The sequence below is a fragment of the Pediculus humanus genome, genomic scaffold (assembly GCF_000006295.1).
Source record: "Pediculus humanus corporis 1103172108295 genomic scaffold, whole genome shotgun sequence".
NCBI lineage: Eukaryota > Metazoa > Arthropoda > Insecta > Psocodea > Pediculidae > Pediculus > Pediculus humanus.
This window is the reverse complement of record NW_002987864.1, coordinates 43031-62097: the sequence shown is the minus strand read 5'-3', so window position 1 is coordinate 62097 and position 19067 is coordinate 43031. Positions and strand designations below refer to the sequence as shown.

Below are 19067 nucleotides of genomic sequence, written 5' to 3'. Positions count from 1 at the left end.
AAATAATTTTTGTTTTTCTCCCGTTTTCCACACGATGTATAAAAAACCTGTACCTGTTTTACTATTAATCATCAAAAGAGGTATTATTTATTCCCGTAAGGTATTTAATAAACATTTTTTTTATTATTAATAATAATGAGTAGGGAAAAAAAAGAAAATGGCAAGTTCGACACTTTAAAAACAAATTTTCCAACTTGAATAATAGCTTTGAAATAAAAATTTGTTATTCAGGTACAACAACAACAACAACCGACAAAAAAAAAAGTTTAATAGGTTTTTACATGTGAAATTATTGATGGCTGACAAAAAAAAATTTTTTTTTCATGGCCACGGGATACGAAAACTTGTTTTTGTTTTATGTTATGTGATTGATTTGCAAAAAATTTATTTCGAACACATTTTAAATTTAAATTTTTACATTCTTTTTGTCCCCCTCCCCCCTCCACTACCACCACCACCTCCTCTTTAAATCAGGTATTTTTTTTTTTTTTTGAAATTGTTTGGTCAAGTTCGTAAAAATTTATTTAAACAAAAAGGAAAAGTAAGAATCATTCACTTAAGGGGGAGGGGGGAGTCATTCATCAACGTAAATAAAAAATAACGTGGTAGAAGATGATAAAGTAACGCGATAAATCGATCCTTATTATTATTATTATTAATAGTTTTCTTTTGACGAATTTTGTTTTGTTTTTTTTTTTTTTTTAATTTTTTTTGATCGTGTTGAAAAAATAGTTTTTTTTTTTTTTTATTTTATTTAACTTCCCCCATTTTATTATTACTATTATTATTATTGTTTTTGTTTTTGTTTTTCATGTTTCTCTCTCCCTCCCTCCCTTCCTTTCTCTCTCTCTACCTATTTTTTTCGATTGTAATATTGCCGGAAAAGGATGATGATGATGTTGATGAATGATTTCTTTGAGTTAAATTACAAAAAGTTTTTTTTTTCCTTTTCAAAATGGCTGACGCGGGTGAAACAATTGAAATTAAATTTTATTTTTAATTTTTTACACTCGACCGATCGATCGATATATCGAAAATCGAAGAATTTAAAAATAAGACAATAAATTACTAAAAAAAAAAGAAATTATGTAAAATATGAAAATTGGTATAAAGCCAACGGAAGACCGTTCGCCATTTTTTTTTTTTTTTGATAACTTTTTTTTTCAAAATGGATGATGCCAAAGGAAAAAAAAAATTTTTTTCCTTTCAATTTTTTATTAAGCATGAAGAAAAGGAAAAAAAGTCAAAAATTCTCAGAAGTAATTATTATTTGTTATTCAATTAAATAATAATAATAATACAAATCCGTGGCATTACAAATCGTGTCTTTAGATAATTATCATTATTTTTATTCAAAAAAAAAAAAAAAAGAAAAAAATGTCGGTCAAACCGTGATTATATAAAAAATTCAAAGGAAAAAGAAAGAAAAAAGTTAAATGAATGAAACAAAATATTTATTAATATTATTATTATCATCGAAAATTCTAGAACAAATTTTGATTTTCAAATTCGATTTGTTTACTTTGTTTTATTTTTTTTCTTTTATTGATTTGTCGTGTGTTTAACGAGAATTTTTTTTTTCCTCATTATTAAAGCAAATTGACAAAAACGTTTTAATTTTAATTACATACACACACAAAAAGCCGAACCAAACAAACAAACAAACAAACAGACAAACAAAAAAAAACCAACAAACTCGTGTGTGGTGCATAAATTTTTCGTGAGTAAACATTTTTTTTTTTTTTTAGTGAAAAATTAATTGATTAAAGTGACATTTTTTTTGTCGTGTAACAAGAAAGAAAAAAAAATCATATCAAAGAAAAATCGTGTAAAACATTAAAAGAAAAAAAAAAATTAAAACGGAAACTAATGAAAAAAGGAAAAAAAAGGAAAAAAAAAGAAGAAAAAAAAAGGAAAAAAGGAAAAAAAAAGTTTTTAATCAAAAGAAGTAAACACGGGACATGGGCGAGTGTTTTTTTTTTTTTTTTTTTTTTTTTAAGTTGAAAGAAAGAACAAAGAGGAAATGGCGGAACCAACAATCAAAGGTTTTTATTATTAATGAAAAAGCACAAAGGAAAGAAGGAAAAAAAAAAAAAGTCGTGACAAAGTTAAAAAATATATATGAAAATTTTTGGAAAAGAGTAAAAAAAAAAAATTATTTTTAATCAAAAAAAAAAAAAAAGGGATAATTGAATTTTTTATTTTTAATTTTAAAATAAAAAAAAAGAGAGAGAGAGAGACGGAGAAAAAGGAAAAAGAAAGAAAAAAATGGAAGGGGAGAGAGAGAGAGAGAGAAAAGGATTAATGAGAAAACGTTTAAAATGGAAATTGAATCAAAGAAACCAAAAAAAAAAAAAAATTCACCACAAAGGAATTAAAAAAATAACAAAAGAAATACCGTAACGACGAAACCAAAATTTTACAAAAAAAAACAATAATTCAAAGGAATTAAGAAAAAGGAAAAAAATTTTTTTTTATATTACGTTAATTATATTTACAACGATGAAAAAACAAACAAAAAAACAAACAAATATCCATCGATTAATATTCTCAAAGGAATAGTAATAAAAACTTTGGAAATCATTTTATAAAAAAAAAATCAATCAATGGTCACAAAGGAAAAACAAAATGGAATTATTTATAATTTTTTTTTAAATCTATAATTTAATTCAAAGGAAATGAATGACTTCATCGTGTTCAACGGAAATGTTCTTATCTCGATCATCCGGTTACGAATTATTTATTTATTTATTTAAAAGTTTTTCATTAATCAAGATTACAAAAAGGAAAAAAAAGGAAAAAATTGATCGATTTCAATTGCCAATGGTAAATAAACAAAGGTAACAAACGTAATAATAATTAAATAATATTACGAATGATTCGATTACGAAAAAAAACGACGACGTGTAAATAGAACGCCGAATAATTCGATTCGCGGGTAAATAAAAAAAAAATGACGAGAGTACGTTCAGGTATCTTCTGTTAGTTTCAAAATTTTCCTTTCGAAGAAAAACAAAATGGATTGAAATCGAATATGATTAAATTAATAATAATAATATTAATAATAATAATAATGATGATGGTGATGATGATGATGATAATAATAATAATGATTTTTTTAAGGATGTCTCGTGCCGAAGAATGGGAAAGAAAGAGAGAAGGAAACAAAAAAAAATGATTGACAAATTCTACCGTTGAAGTTATTCAAAATCACGCGTGCGTTCCTTTTCTCTCCCTCTCTCTCTCTCTCTCTTTTCCATAGTCTGACTGCTAAGAATCAAACGGAATTAATATCTTATTCTGTCATTTAAGTGAATAATAATGGCGCCATATTAAAAAAATTTTTTTTTTTTAAAGAAGAAGAAAAAATGATTTAAAATGCTGAAAACGAATTCAAACACACAAAATTTTTTTTGACAATCTGATAAATAATTAATGCGCCGTTGAGAAAATTAAATTTTTTTTTTTTTATTTCGAGTGGATATGGTATTTAAAAATTATTAACTGATAAAATGATCATTTGTAATTCTATAGCCACGACGAAAATGTTTTTAACAATTGACACTTTTATCAACAGTTCATTCGAAAGCTATTTAAAAAAAAATTTTTTTTCTCTCTTGTCATTTTATTTCATTCACATAAGGACGAACGGAATGGGGGGCGGGGGTGAGAGGGAGATAAGGGGGAGAAGAATGAAGGGAAACGTTTAAATAAAACGTGGTAATAGATTAAATTGTTCGCGTTGATTGCTTCTATCGTTTTTTTTTTTTTTCTTTTCCCTTTTTTGAAATTCTTCTTTCGATTACACATTTATTTCTTAAAGTCGTGTTTTTAGAATTATTTATTTTTATGTCGTTACGATCACGTACGCTCTTTGCCAATGCAATTGATTTTCTCCCTCTTCCCCTCCCCCCATTCTCCTCTTCCCCTCCCCACTCTCTTCCTCTCTTTTTCTTCTTCTATCTTTCTACGACAATAATATTTTTCAATTCCATCATCACGGTTATTGTTTTTTTTTTTTTACTTCTTCTTTCTTTCTTTCTTTCTTCATTTCTTTCTTTCTCTCTCTCTCTCTCTCTCTCTCTCTCTCTCTCTCTCTCTCTCTCTCTCTCTCTTTCTCTTTTTTTTTATTTGCTTTTTCTTGGGATGAAAAAAAAAAATATATCGAAACCGCAACTAAATTTTATATAAATTATTTCGAATCGAATTTTTTTTCTTTTTCTTTTATTTTTTTAATTAAAAATTATTTATTTGTTATTATTATTATTATCATTATCATCATCATCATCATCATCATCATCATCATCGTATCATTAAAAATTTTTTAATTACAGGAAATTTCAAAAAAAAAAAATTTTTTTTTTTTTATTACTAACATGTTATTGTGTCGTTTTAAATTTAATCACAAAAATTTTTTATTACTAAAAAAAAATGGGAAAAATTCAAAAGGAAAAAAATATCTGAGCGTTAAATTAAAATTAATGATATAAATTTTTGCCTTTTTTAATTATCGTGTAATTAGAATCTAAACTGTTATTATTATTATTATTATTTTTTAAATCGCGATTTATTTTATGTTCGTACTCGTGGAATTCTCTTTTCCGTTTATTTTTTATTTATTTATATAATTCCTTTCTTGAAAAAAAATTTTGTTCGTTTCCAGAAGATTAAATTAATCCATATGTTTATATGTAAATATATCATCGATTATCATCATTATCATCATCATCATCATCGATGATTTTTACGAGATTTTTATGCGCGAGCAAAATAAAAAAAAAAATGACGTCGATTAATTTTACAAAAAAAAAAAAAATAATAATTCGATGATTTTTTATATTTAAAATTATAATCCTTACGTCACGTCACGTTTCTCATCGTTTGTTTAACAACCAACAAACAAACAAACACGGACAAAGCAATTTTTTTTCGCAATGTTGCCATGCCATAAGTTTAACATTTATCAAAGAAAAAAAAATGGAGAACGAATCGTTAATGAAAGTTGAGGGAAAAAATTAAAGAAGGGCGGTGATTTTGAACGGAAGGGAAAGAGGGAAAAAAATTTGGCGGGAAAAAACAAAAATTAAAATTTTTTTTTTTTATTGGACGGAAGTTTTTTTCGATTTTTTTTTTTTAATGAATGCCCATGAATGAATGAATGAATGAATGAAATTCCCTGATCCCGGAAATATTAATATTAATATTATTATTATTATCGTCATCGTCATGTTGTTCGTAATCCGTCCGTGTAATTTTTTTTTTTTTTTTTTTTTTTGTTTTTGTGAGCCGAGGTAAATAAAATAAAACGTTCGGGATTGGAAAACGTCATCGAACCGCCGTCGAACATAAAAATAATAATAATAATAATAATAATAATATAATGATAATTTCGTTCGAAAGTTAATAAAGTCCTTTAATGAAAAAGTTTTTTTTTTTTTTTTTTTTTTTGAAATAATAATTTTAAAATGTATTTTTAGCGCGTACGCGAGAGAAACCGTTAATTCTCGAACACGAGCACGCGCACACGCACACACACACACACACGAAAAACAATCGAATTCTTCATCGTCGTCGTAGTCGTCGACCGTATTTATTTATAATTTTTTTTTTATCCGGGTTAAAAAGGGGGGGTTAGGAGTTTTGTGGGGCTCTAGGGGGGACACTCGGATGCGGTGGGGATTATTCGTGTTTTTTTTTTTCCTCCCATTTTATTTTTAAATTTTAAATGATGTTATTCCAACGTTCGAATCATATAATTACATTTATAAATGTTACTCACGGGTTTTCACTCGCGTTATTCATAAAATAACTTTTATTAAATCCAAAAGTTCCCCCTCCTCTTTCTCCTGTCGCTCCCTGAAAAAAGCGACAACAATTGGGAATATTTTAATCGAGGTAATATTACCAACCTAAAAAAAAAAGATCGTCCTTTTTTTCCCCTTCTTCCCTTTCCTTCTCTCTCTCTCGTTACCTGGATTTTATCAGAATATTCCCCTCTCTCTTCTTCTTCCCCTTCCGTTTTTGTTGCTTATGAAAAAAAAAAAATAAAAAATAATAATAATAATAATAATAATAATAACATTAATAAAATTAAAAAAAAAAAAATATTTTTGTTAAATTTTGGGTTTCAACTAAGGTAAGGTTAATTACCGGATTTAAAGAGAGAGAAAGAGAGAGAGAAAACATTTAAACCGGAAAAGGTTTTTTAATAAAAATAAAAAATTTTGCAAAAAGAGCAAAAAAAAAAAATTTATACAAACGATAGCAAAAATTAAGAAAACTAGTTTTAATTATATATTTAATTAAAAATAAAATGTTTTTTTTTTTTTTTTTAAATCCTTTTCGAGCCTTTTTTTAAAAATTAGTTTAAAGCGAGAAGGGAGAAGGGGAGGAGAGGGAGGTTGGGGTGGGTTTAAATGCATCTGAGCGAGTTCAGAAACCAAAATTTTTAACCTCACGTTAATTTTTGGTTTAATTTTTATTTCTCTCTTCCTCTCTCTTTCTCTTTCGTTTATTATTATTATTATCATTTTCGATTCAGCTATTTTTTTGTCGGTTACCAATAATAATAATAATAATAATAAAAGTTTATAAAAAAAAATTAATATGGACAATAGTAAAATTCCATAAAAATTTGATTTATACGAAATTTAGTTTTTTTTTTTGTGTGTGTGCGAAAACTCGTTGAATTACAATTGGAAAATTTCTTTATCGTTTAATGTCGTCCTTTCCTCGTCCCCTCACCTCGATCCCTGCCCCCTCTACCTCCCACCCTGGGTAACTTTTGACATTTTTTAATATTTACCACAGCCCATAGTTGATATATGGTTTCAAACATTACACCAACTTCGATATTCCATTTATCATTTTTCATTCTTTTTTTCGTTTTTCATTTTCCATTTTTTTTTTTTTTTTTTTTTTTGGGGAGGAGTATAGGGAGGCGGGAAATGTGGAAAGGGGAGGGGAAAGTTATTTATTTTTTGTTTTGTTTTTTCGTTTATTTTATATAACTTTCAGTTTAAAATTTTGTTTTTTTATTGTTATTATTATTTATTTATCTGCGAATTTTTTTTTTTTTTTAAATGTTTGAAAATTTTTTTTTTTTTACGGCGTCGGTTACGATCAGGTCGATCGATCCCTTTTCCCTTTTCACGTGGAAATAGAATCGTACGAGTGAGAGAGAAAGAGAGAGAGTAAAACACCCTTTATTTTTTGATGAGTCATAAAAAAAAAAATTCATAGCATGTTATAAAGCAATTAATAATAACGTTTGCTGATACTTTATAGAAATAATTATAATTACAAAAAAAAAAAAAAAAAAAAAAATTTTTTTTTGACGTTGCCTGCCAACCATCCAAGCAACCAGGCAGCCAGCCTGCCTGCCTGCCTGCCTGACTTCGAGTGCAAATCTAAACAACTGTCGACGTATTTATTATCATTATTATTAATATTTAAAACAACAGGCACTATGACAGTTGATGAAGGTTCGAGTCCATTTGGACCTTTCATTGAAACCTGATAGATTCGTTGAAAGCAAAGTCGGTGGCACAAATATTCATATTTTTCCTTTTCACGTTATTTAAATATGGCGGCGGTGGTGGTGGTGGTGACGGTGGTACGAAACACGTTTTAAGATTTACGAATTGTATAAAAATTATTATCATTATTTTCCATTTTTTCTCTCTCTCTTTCTCTCGCTTTCATTCTCATTCTTCATTCCCTCGTCTTTCAAGTTTTCTTTTCCATTCAAATACAGCTTGATAAATATTTAAAAAACTTTTCCAACGTTTTCTTTTTTTCTTTTGTTATTGTTATTATTATTATTTTTAATGAAAGCAGACGATATTATAACGTTTATTAAAATAAACGCAAGAAAAAAAAATTGGCTCATTCACGTATTATTATTATTAGAATGTACTTTTTTTTTGTGTGTGTGCGTGAAGTTGTTTGTTTAATTGTTGACAATGTTTGTTTGCTCCTATCCAATTATGTTTGTTTACAATTTTTTTTTTTTTTTTTGTATATTTTTGTGTTTGTTAACCTTTTTCAATTTTTTTTTTTTTTTTTTTTTTTTCAAAAAAAAAAAAAACCAAGTTTGTAAAACTTTTTTTTTTCTTTTCTCTCTTTTTTTTGTATGTTTACATTTGAAAAATCCGTACAAACAAACAAACAAACAAAAAAAAAGAAAAAAAATTTTTTTTTCTTTTTTTCCTTTGTTTCGAATTCGAGTATGAACGTCCCTTTTTTTTTTACCCGGCTTATACCTTTGTTTTGGATTTTCTTCCCTCTCTCTCTCTCTCTCTCTCTCTCTTTTATATATATATATATATTTTTTTTTTTTTTTTTTTTGTAGTTTAGTTCACAATTCAGTTTCAATCTGGATGATCAATGATTTGAACAAAAAAAAAAAAAGGAAAAAAAGGAAAATTTTTTTTTCCCTCTCGCTCTCTCTCTTTTCTTCCTTTGTTTGATTATTAAAACCTTTTATTTGTTTTTCTTTCTCTCCTTTTTTTTTTCTCAAAGCAAATTTCGAACGGTTTTATTATTATTAGTATTATTATTATTATTGTTTTCCTTTGATATAAAATCTGATATTCCATTTGAATAAATAGCCAATGGAAAACAAAAAAAAAAAAAAAAAAAAAAAAAAAAAAAGAGAAAAAGTGTTTATTCATTTCTCTCTTTTTTTTTTATAACGAATCCATAACGATCAGTTAAAATCGATCGTGTCATAAGAAAAAAGGCGGGAAATTTAAAAAAAGGAAATGTAATAATTAATTTGTTGAATTTTTTTTTTTTTGCCCTTAAGGATATCGAAACGAATTTTTTTTTTTGTTCATTTATTAAATGTAATGAATATTGGGGGGAGAGGGCGGAAAGTGAGAGGAGGGGGTAAAGGAGGAAATACCGAAAAAAAAATTTTAATTTCGTTTTTTTTGGCGGGAAAATTCAAATTAGAATTCGCATAAAAAAAAATTTTTTTTTTTTACCTTCATTACTATCACCACCGCAATTTTCTCTCTCTCTCTCTCTCTTTCTCTCACTCTCTTTATCTCTCTTTTTTTTTCAATTACATTCATTCTTTAAATTAATCAATTTTATCTTTTTCTTTCTTTTTTTCTTTTTCTTTTTTTTTCCCTTCTCTAACAGGTAATTTTAAATGTAACTTTAAGTCTAACGGAAAATTTACGACAGAATATTTTTAATTTTTTTTTTTTTTTAAATTAACGACAATAAAGAGAAAAAATTTTCTAGATTTTTCTTTTCTTTCTTTTCTTTTTTCTTTTCTTTTCTTTTTTTCTGTATTTTTTTTTTTTTGACTTTTCTTTCATTTTTTTTATTATCTTTGAAAAATTCCTGGGTGGATTTAAAGACGTCAAATAATATTTCACTGTTGTATTCTTTGCACAAGATGAGAGAGAGAGAAAGAGGAAAATTTCCCCCCCTTTCTCCCTCTCTCTTCTTTTTCTATCTCACTCATCTTATGATTTATTACTTTGGTAATTATTTGAAAATTACCGTGAATTTCATATTAAATCCGTTTTAATCGCCATCATTTTTTTTCTCCCTCTTACTTTTCCTCCGCCATTCCGCGTTTAAAGTTGTTTGGTAAAAAAAAAAAAAAAATCTATAAAAACTTTCGACTCGGGTTTTTTTTTTTAATTAAATTTATTTTCTTATTATTTTTACGTCATCTCTCATTAAATTAAAAATCCAATAAATTTATAATTATAATGATAATAAAATAAACATAAAATTTCGATTTATCGATTATTTCCCTCTCTCTTTCTCTCATTCTTTCTCTTTTTCTTTCTTTTTCCACTTTAAATTGAATATAAAAAAAAAAATTTTTTTCCTTTTTTAATTTTAATTTTTTTTTAATATTTAAATTTTTAAAAATATTAATAATAATAATAATAATAATAATAATAATTAACGTATAATTTATTATCTTGTTCGCAATTATAATAATAATAATAATAATAATCATTTTTAAAGAAAATGATACGAGTTTTGAAATTTAAAAAGAAGGGGGGAGAAAAAAAATTTTTGTTTTATCTTTTTCTTACTATTTTAATGTTTTTTCTTTTCTTTTTTTTTTTTTACTTGAGACAATTATTATTATTGTCATTATTATTATTATTATTATCATTATCATTATCATTATCTATATAATTTGTTTTTTAAAATTTAAATTGTTTAAATATGAAAACAAACAAACAAAAACAAAAAAACGTTTTTTTTGCGTGTGTGCGAGTTAAGAATTAAAAAACTTTTTTTTCGGTCGCATTTAATAATAATAATAATAATAATAATATAATTGATAATGATAATAATAAAATTAACAATGGCAATTTGAAATAAGGAGGAGGGTAAGTTAAAAAAAAAAGTAATAAAAAGTTTTTTTTTTATTTTAAATTACCTTTTAAAATCATTTTTTTTTTTTTTTTTACAAAATTCAAAAAAATTAATTATTCAAAAGTCAATTAACAGGATAAAAGTAATTAAAATTCATAGTCGTTCATATCGTTTTCTCCAAAAAAAAAGAAAAAAGAAAAACCTGGAAAATTCCAATAATAAATTATTAACTTTCCCCTTCTTTCCTTTCCTTTCCTTTTTTTAGTTTGGATAATTTTTCCAAAAACGAGATAATTATTTATTAAAAAAATAAAAAAATTACTTTTTTGGAAAAATTAATATTATTATTAATATTTTTTTAAATTTAAAATGGCGGGAAAAAAGTTTTTTTTAGTTAATAAGAGAAAAGGATTTGTTCCTTTTCATTTCCCTTCCTCCTTCCCTCCTTTTCCCCATCGTGCGTTAACACACCTAAACGTCTAGTGCCACTTTGAAACAGATCGTTTTTTTACAAAATCTAATAAATTTTTTTTTCTTTCTTTTATGATTTTAGCGGAAATGAGACCTCCGAACATAACGGAACATCCGATCGATGTTTTAGTCGCTAAAAACGAACCCGTGACGTTAAATTGCAAAGCGGACGGAAAACCGGAACCGGTTATCGAATGGTATAAAGATGGCGAATTGGTGAAAGCCGATGGTAAAAGTCATAAAGTCCTTCTTCCGACAGGACAATTATTTTTTCTTAAAGTTGCTCACGGAAGAAAAGAACAAGATGGCGGAGTTTATTGGTGCGTTGCTAAAAATTCAGCTGGAATTGCGAGGAGTCAAAATGCGACACTTCAAGTTGCAGGTAAATTATTATTATTATTACTATTATCATCATACCTAACGACGCGAATTTAAAATCTAATAAAAAAAAAAAATTAAATAAATAATTTATTCATATTGATACAAGTTTTGTTAATGTCGTTTGTTTGTTTGTTCGTTTGTTTGTTTTTTAATACAACATGATCGTTATGTTTTCATGTTTTTTTTATAACAACATTTATTTATTAATCGGAAACGAATAATAATAATAATAAGTTTTTTCATAGTTTTTTTATTTTTATTTATTTATTTATTAATTATTTATTTAAATTTCTCTTGACGCGTCAAAGTTAATTATTATTATTATTATTCTCTCTCTTTCTCTCTCTTTTTTTTTTGTCTTATTCCGTCTCTTTCTGATTCTCCCTGGAATTAATTAAAATAATTCGAAAAGGTTTTAAATTAATTAAGTAATTTTTTTTTTCTACGGACAGAGAGAGAGAGAGAGAGAGAAAAAAATAATTTATTTAATTTTTTTTAATCTAAAACCACGAAAAAAAGAGGAGGAAAAGAGGGAGAAGGAGAAGGAGGTATATATATATATATATATATATATATAGGTTTAGAAAAAAAATCGTATATGCGTCCGCATACATACATCTGGACCTTTTTTTTTTTTTCGTTCAATTAATTAGTTTTTTTTTTTTTTTGCTTGTATATATAAAAGCCTCGCTTTTAAATAATTAAGAGTTTTTTTTTTTTTTTTTTTTTTTTTAATTTTCCGACGCTGTTTAAGTTAGAAAAAAAAAAAATTTTTTTTTCTTGCTCTGTCGTTATTTTAATATCATCCCCGTGGTTTTAGACATTTTTTTAATACTCACATATATATATTTATACATGTGTATTTTCCCTCTTCTTCCCCGTAAAATTTTAATTTTGAATCCAGATGGTTGCAGTTTTCTCGTGGCATTAAGTGTTTTTTTTTTTTTTTTTTTTAAACATTACATATTCGATTATTATTATTATTATTATTTGTTCCACGTTTGTTTTTACTGCGTTAAAATAAGTTATATATATTAAATTTTTAAATGTTGTAATCTACCCCTTTTTTATAATTGATAACACGCCGTCTTATCACATCGCAACCCTCCATCGACGAGCCGTGATAACCTTTGTTTCGTTTCGTTTTGTTTTTGGCGTTTGAAATTGTCGTCTCGTTACACGGCTAATAATAAATTTTATTAGTAATAAAAACGTGGAAGTAGATTTTATTTAATCTCGCATAAAAATTTGTATTTTTTTAAAAAATGAATGAAAAAAAAAAGAAAAAAATTAAAAGTTGGAGTAATGGCGGAGTTCTTTTTACTTTTTTTTATCTTCTTCAGTATTACTTAATTTTTATTATTATTATTATTATTATTATTATTATTATTATGTAATTTTACCCTTTTCTAATTGCCAAATAATAATAATAATAATAAATGTAATTTAAAAAAATTTTTTTTCATTATTGAATTTGTGGTTAAGGGTTGATATTAACTTTTATAGATTTTTATTTGTTGTGTATCGGCTAACCTACAACGTTTATTATCATTATTATTAATTTTTTTTTTTTTTTTGCTTTAATCAATCGATTCTCGAACTCGAATTCGTTTGATTCGATCGGGGAAAAAATCGATACGATTTCTAGAAAGTGAAATAACCTTCCTGGAATTATTTCTTTTTGATTCATTTAAAAACCTTTACTTCCGGTTTTGATTTATTTAAATTAAATTATTATTATTATTATTATTATTATTATTAAAATAGCATCGAAAATGAGTGATATTAGGGACGGTTGAATTTTTATCGTTGTAGTGAATTTTTTTTAAGAAATTGAATTGATAAAGTTCAGGCGAAAAATGTAATGATTAAATCTCTCTCTCTCTCTCTTTCTGTCTAGCTATCTATCTCTGTCTCTTTCTCTCTTTCAATAATAATTATATGTATTTATGTAAATGTTTAAAAAAAAATTTTTTTTTTCATTGACTCACGCAAGGAAGAAAATTTCTAGAAGAAAAAAAAAAAAACTTTATTAATTGTTTGTCTATTAACTTTTTATTAAAAAATAGAAAGAAAAGCTAAATAATAATAATAATAATAATAATTTTCATTTGCAATTTAAAACGTCAAATTTTATAAAAAGTTGTTTAAATTTTTTTTTTTTAATTTAAAAAAAAAAAATGTAAGAAAACGAATATTTTTAATTTAAATTATCCGCACGCATTTTCATATTCTGTATTTTTAATTATAATTATTTACGTTCAAACGTCGAGATTTTCTCTCTCTCTCTCGCTCTTTCGGTTACGAACCGCGTCTAATCCCACTGCAAAATCCTTTTGTCGATCCGCGTCATAAGATCGACGTTTTAATTTTATATTTTATAAAAAAAATAAAAATAAAATAAAAATGAAAGTTACGACGCCACATTTTTAATTTTTTATTCTGCTAAAAAGTTTACTCATTATTATTATTATTATTAATAATTTTTTATTTAAATTTGTCGTGGAGAGTAAGTAACTAAGAGACATTGTTTGTTTGTTTGTTTGTTTGTTTGTTTTTTTTTCCCTACTACTCAAACTAATATTTTGATAAAAAAAAAAAAAAAAAAAACTTTTACAATAAAATCTCATAAAAGTTAAAAAAAAAAAAACTTGAAAAAGTTTAAAATTGAAGATATTCTAGAGAGTTCTTCTTTCAACTCGTTACAATAATTTTATTATTTTGTTGTGATTTTATTATTATTATTATTATTATTATTATTATTATTATTACGCGGTTGCTGATTTTTCTCTCTCTCTCACTCTCTCTTTCTCTCTCACTTTGAAAATTGTTTACGAGATTTAAAAAAAATGAAAATTATTTTCTTAATGTTCTTGCATAAACAAACAAATTTTATTGAATGGAGCCGGGGGAAGGAAAGGGGGGGAAACGAAAAAAACGTGTCAATAGATTATTTTAACGGGGAAAAAAAATTAAATAAATAAATAAATAAAAAGCTTTTAAAATATGATTTTTCATATCGGCCTCATTTTTTTTTTTTTTTTTTAAATAAATATTTAAATAATGATTTCTCTCTCTCTCTCTCTCTCTCTCTCTCTTTCTCTCTCACTCCCCCGCACACACCACCTTTTTTACCCGCAATTACGAAAGAAAATATTAAAAAAAAAAATATGTATTCAATAATTTAATAAATGAAAGCGAAAAAAGAGAAAAAAAAAATTGGGTTAAATCCAGATTAAAAAATGGCGTCGTCATTTACAAAAAAAAAAAATTTTTTTAAATGCGTGGAATTTAACGATAAAATAGATTTGAATAAAAAATTGAAACCCTCCTCCTTGTTATTATTATTATTATTATTAATATTATTATTATGGTCACTCTTAAACACGACAAGGCTCTTATTTGTCGGGGTTGTTAAGCATTTATCCCAGGTCTCTACCCGATTCCTTAGGGACAAATACTCGAATATCGGTGGTGCTATTTATAATATTTTCCGAAGAATGTGGGCCGTCCCACATAGTGCGATGTCCTGGATGGTTTCTTCTTTTAGGTTCTTCATAATCTTCTTTAAATTTCCTTTTATTGAATTTGGCATGGCTCCCAATGCTCCCACGATGACCGGAATCGTTTCAGTTTTTGTTCCCCACATCCTGGTTATTTCAATTTCCAAATTTCTGTATTTCAGCCTTTTGTCTGCTTCTTTGGCTGTGGTGTTTTTTTCTGCCGGCACGGATACCTCAATTAACTTACACCATTTTTCCGCATTATGCCTGAGTATGATATCCGGTTTGTTAGCTGGCACAGTTCTATCAGTGTGGATTTGTTGATCATATAGAACTGTGCATGGACCTACTGTCGTAACCGGGCTTGGAATGTGGTTGTACCACTCCTTGGGTAATCCATCCATTCCATATTCTCGGCATATACTCCAATGGAGATATTGACATATTTTATTGTGCCTTTCTAAGTATTCATGTTTTGCCAGTATCGGACAACCGGAAATTAAATGATCGATGGTTTCCGATTGTGATTGGCAAATTCGGCACTTGTCATCTTGGCGGACTTTGAGAATTACTTTTTCATAGTTATGGGTCCGCAATGCCTGATCTTGAGCCGCTGTAATAAAGGCTTCTGTTTCAATTTTAAGTTTTCCACGCCGTAGCCAATTGTGCGTGCTCTTCTTATTAATATCTTCGGCATTTATTCTTTTTAGGTATTGCCCATGTAATTTTTTCTGTTCCCATTTGCCTATTAATTTCTTCTGAGATTGGGCTTTGCTATTATAAGTTGCAAGTTGCCCCTCTTCCATTATCTCGTTTTCTTTATTTTCTTGGACGATTTGTTTTGCCCTTTTTAGAACTCCTTTTTTTGTAGTTTTTTCTTCTGCATGTATAACTTGGGCTAAGATGGGGTCCTCTCGATGGGATTCTATGTATTTTCCCATTCCAATTATGGCATTCTGGTATGCCGCTTCTATTTGTCGTAATCCTCTTCCTCCATCTTTCCTGCTGACGTACAATCTATCCACATCAGCCTTTGGATGTAACGCACCATTCATGGTTAATATTTTTCTTGTCCTTCTATCTAGGTGCGTGATTTCTTCTTTCGTCCAGTCTACGAGGCCAAAACTATATTCTATTACAGGAACTGCTAATGTGCCGACGGCGGTTATCTTATTTCTTCCATTCAGTTCCGACTGTAATATAAGCCTCAATCTTTTAAAATATTCTTTCTTCAATCGAGGTTTAATTTCCTTGTTGGCTATCCCAAAATTTTCTTCAATCCCCAGATATTTGTATGATGATCCAGGGTCCAATTCTTTAATAAGTTCTTCTTCGGAGTCTTCTATATTTTGCTTTTGTTTTAACTTTCCTCTGACAATATTTATTCTGGCACATTTCTCTAACCCAAATTTCATGTTGATGTCAGAGGAAAAGGTTTGAACCGTCCGTAACATTTTATTTAACTCCTCTTCATTTTTGGCATAAATTTTTAAGTCATCCATATATAGCATATGGGTAATTTTCCTGCCTCCCGGTACCAACTCATATCCTTGATCCTTGATATTAAGCTGTCTGGATAGAGGAATTAAAGACATGCAAAATAAAAGTGGCGACAATGAATCTCCCTGAAAAATTCCTCTTTTTATAAATATTTTTCTAGAAGAGTATTTTTGCACTTCCAGCTGGGTGCACCAATTTTTCATACTCTTCTCGCAGAACGCTGTAATATTAGGGTCTACTTTATATATTTTCAATGCCTCAATAATCCATTCGTGAGGCACACTATCAAAGGCCTTTTGATAGTCAATCCATGCCATGCTTAAATTCTTCCTCTTTTGTTTTGCACTGGCCATGATCAATTTATTTATTAATAAAACCTCCTTGCAGCCGTAAGACCCTTTTCTGCATCCATATTGTTCAGGAGGAAAAATGTTATTTTTTCTTAAATGCCCATAAATCTTTTCAGCAATAATAGCTGTTATTATTTTATACATTGTGGGCAAACAGGTTATCGGCCGAAAATCTTTCGGTTCCGTAGCTCCTGATTTTTTTGGCAGCAAATACGTTTTACCTGTGGTTATCCATTCTGGCATTTCTTGCCGTCCCATTATTAATTTATTTATGGATACCATTAAATACTTATGGGTACTTGTAAAATTCTTAATCCAGAAGTTTTGTACCCTATCTAATCCGGGACTTTTCCAATTGGCCGTGTTTTTTAGGCATGTTTCTAAATCCGCCATTCTTACATCCGACATTGTTGAAGAAGCAATCCAGGCATGTGCTTCTTTTTCTTTATTCATCCATGTAGAGTTCTTATTTAATGGATGAGATTTTTCCCAAATATTTGACCAAAAGTCTGCCATTTTTTCTACATTTAAGGTGCTGAATCCATTTTGTATGTTCTGCTCTCTAATTGTTCTGTAAAATTTCTTTGGGTCCGATTCAAACAATTTATTTTGTCGCCAAAACTGCTCTCTCTTCTTATATCTTCTTATTCTCTGAGAATAGAGCAATACCTTTTGTTTTAAAGTTTCCATGGTAAGTTCTATATCTTCCATGGTCTTCAATTTATAGATCCTTTTAAGGTGATCCAGTTTCTTTATTGTCCTCTTCTTTAAATTATTATTCTTCTTCATTTCGGATACCAGGGAGATATGTAATCTTATTCTTTCTATTTTTCCCTCTATTCTTTGTATCCATATTGGTGATGTTGACTTTTTTGTTTCCATTCCTTTATGACGAGCTTCTTTTCTTGGCCCAAGTATAATATCTGTGGCAACTACCCCCGCAGCATATATAATTTCATTAATTGTGGTTAAATTAATGTCTACCACTTTTTCTAATACATTTATGAGGGTGTTATCTATAAGATGTAAAACTTCAGTTGCCTTTTTATTTTTGTAAATTTTCCTTAATGGCTCCCTGTTTATTAATGGGCACATCTTTACTTTTTTTATCTCTTCAATTAGTCTCTCTTCGATGCTCTTCATTTCTGCATCAGTCAACAATTGCTCGTCAGTATCGGTTTTACTCTTGTGGTTAGACTCATTTAATTCTGTTATTATTTGTGCATTATCTCGTATAACATTACTGCACGAAGAGTCTACATTTTTCTTAATTTCTTCTAATTTATCATTTTCAATTTTTTGTGTTTTTATTATATATCTTCTTTGGGCAGCCAACTTCTTCGATGTCATGTCCTTCCTGCTGTTTGGGTTTCTCCCTCTCCAGATTTTAAAGGTGTCACTTTCCGATCCTGAACCAAATTTTTGAGAGTAAAAATAGCACCACATCAATTCTTGAAGGTCTTCCTGAGTCCATCTTATTCGATGGGAACGAGTTGTCTCCTGAACTGGGCTCCGGTGACTAACATCGTTGGAGTGGCCAGGGTCAGAAGCAGTGAAATTCACATTCTCGTCGAGCTGCCTCAGGTCGACAGTAGAACAAGATTTGTTTTGGTTCTTACTTTGTCTTGTTCTCATTTTGCTCTTTTTACCTATATATAAATTTATAAATTCATTCACCTTTATAACAAAACATTTTCTAATTCAGTATTTAGAGTTCACTATTATAAAATTTTTAATTAAACTTATCACTTATGTCTCTTATACTTATAAAAGTCAATTTGCTGTAAATCATGTAAAATATGCTGCAATAAGGCAGAAACAATTTAATGTAAGGTTAAATATTATACAATTAGAACACTAGTTATCAGACAACTGGATTAGACAGAACCAATTTTTTACCCATTGATATATTAAATCAGATATTACTAACTATCTTATTAACCTATTTTGTTAAGCTATCCCTATTTTCAATGAGTATGGTAGAGATATTTGGCTAGACTATTTAGTTATAATATGCAATTAGACTTCAACTTAAGTTGTATAAGGTTTGTTTAAGTTGTGGTCCCTCAAATGTATAATGCTTTTTCACAATTTTTACATTAGAAACAAATACTAAAAGGCTACTTATTTATAACTTAATTAATTGATCTTGAATCAAATTTACAGGCAATATTACACTATCAAGATTATAAACTAAGCAGTAACAAAACAAACTAATTTAAGGATAAAAGAGATTACATAGACTACACTTAACTGTATGCACAACATACAAATTACAATTCTGTACTATTATTAAGTAGTATAAAAAGAAATTGATCTCTGCTAGTGTTAATGTAGATCAAAATGGAGATTTGCATAAAGTATATGGCAAAATATTCTGTATTAAAACAATCAGTAGATTAACACAGGAGTACAGAGATGTTATATCCAGCTATACATTACATTAAACCAATAAATAATGAGTATTTATATTGAACTACCTCTATTCTTATTTAGTATGACA

General features: G+C 27.5%; 2 protein-coding genes across 2 annotated transcripts; one reads left to right on the top strand and one right to left on the bottom strand.

Annotated features, from left to right (window-relative positions):
- Positions 1–10902: 10902 nt before the first annotated feature.
- On the top strand, positions 10903–11265 carry Phum_PHUM552590 (roundabout 1, 2, 3, putative; the record flags this gene model as incomplete). Its single annotated transcript, XM_002431823.1, has 1 exon — positions 10903–11265. The coding sequence occupies one exon, from the start codon at positions 10903–10905 to the stop codon at positions 11263–11265; it is 363 nt and encodes a 120-aa protein (XP_002431868.1).
- Positions 11266–14692: 3427 nt separating this feature from the next.
- Positions 14693–18199, bottom strand: Phum_PHUM552580 (reverse transcriptase, putative; the record flags this gene model as incomplete). Its single annotated transcript, XM_002431822.1, has 1 exon — positions 14693–18199. One exon carries the CDS (start codon positions 18197–18199, stop codon positions 14693–14695), a length of 3507 nt encoding a protein of 1168 aa, XP_002431867.1.
- Between the last annotated feature and the right edge of the window lie 868 nt (positions 18200–19067).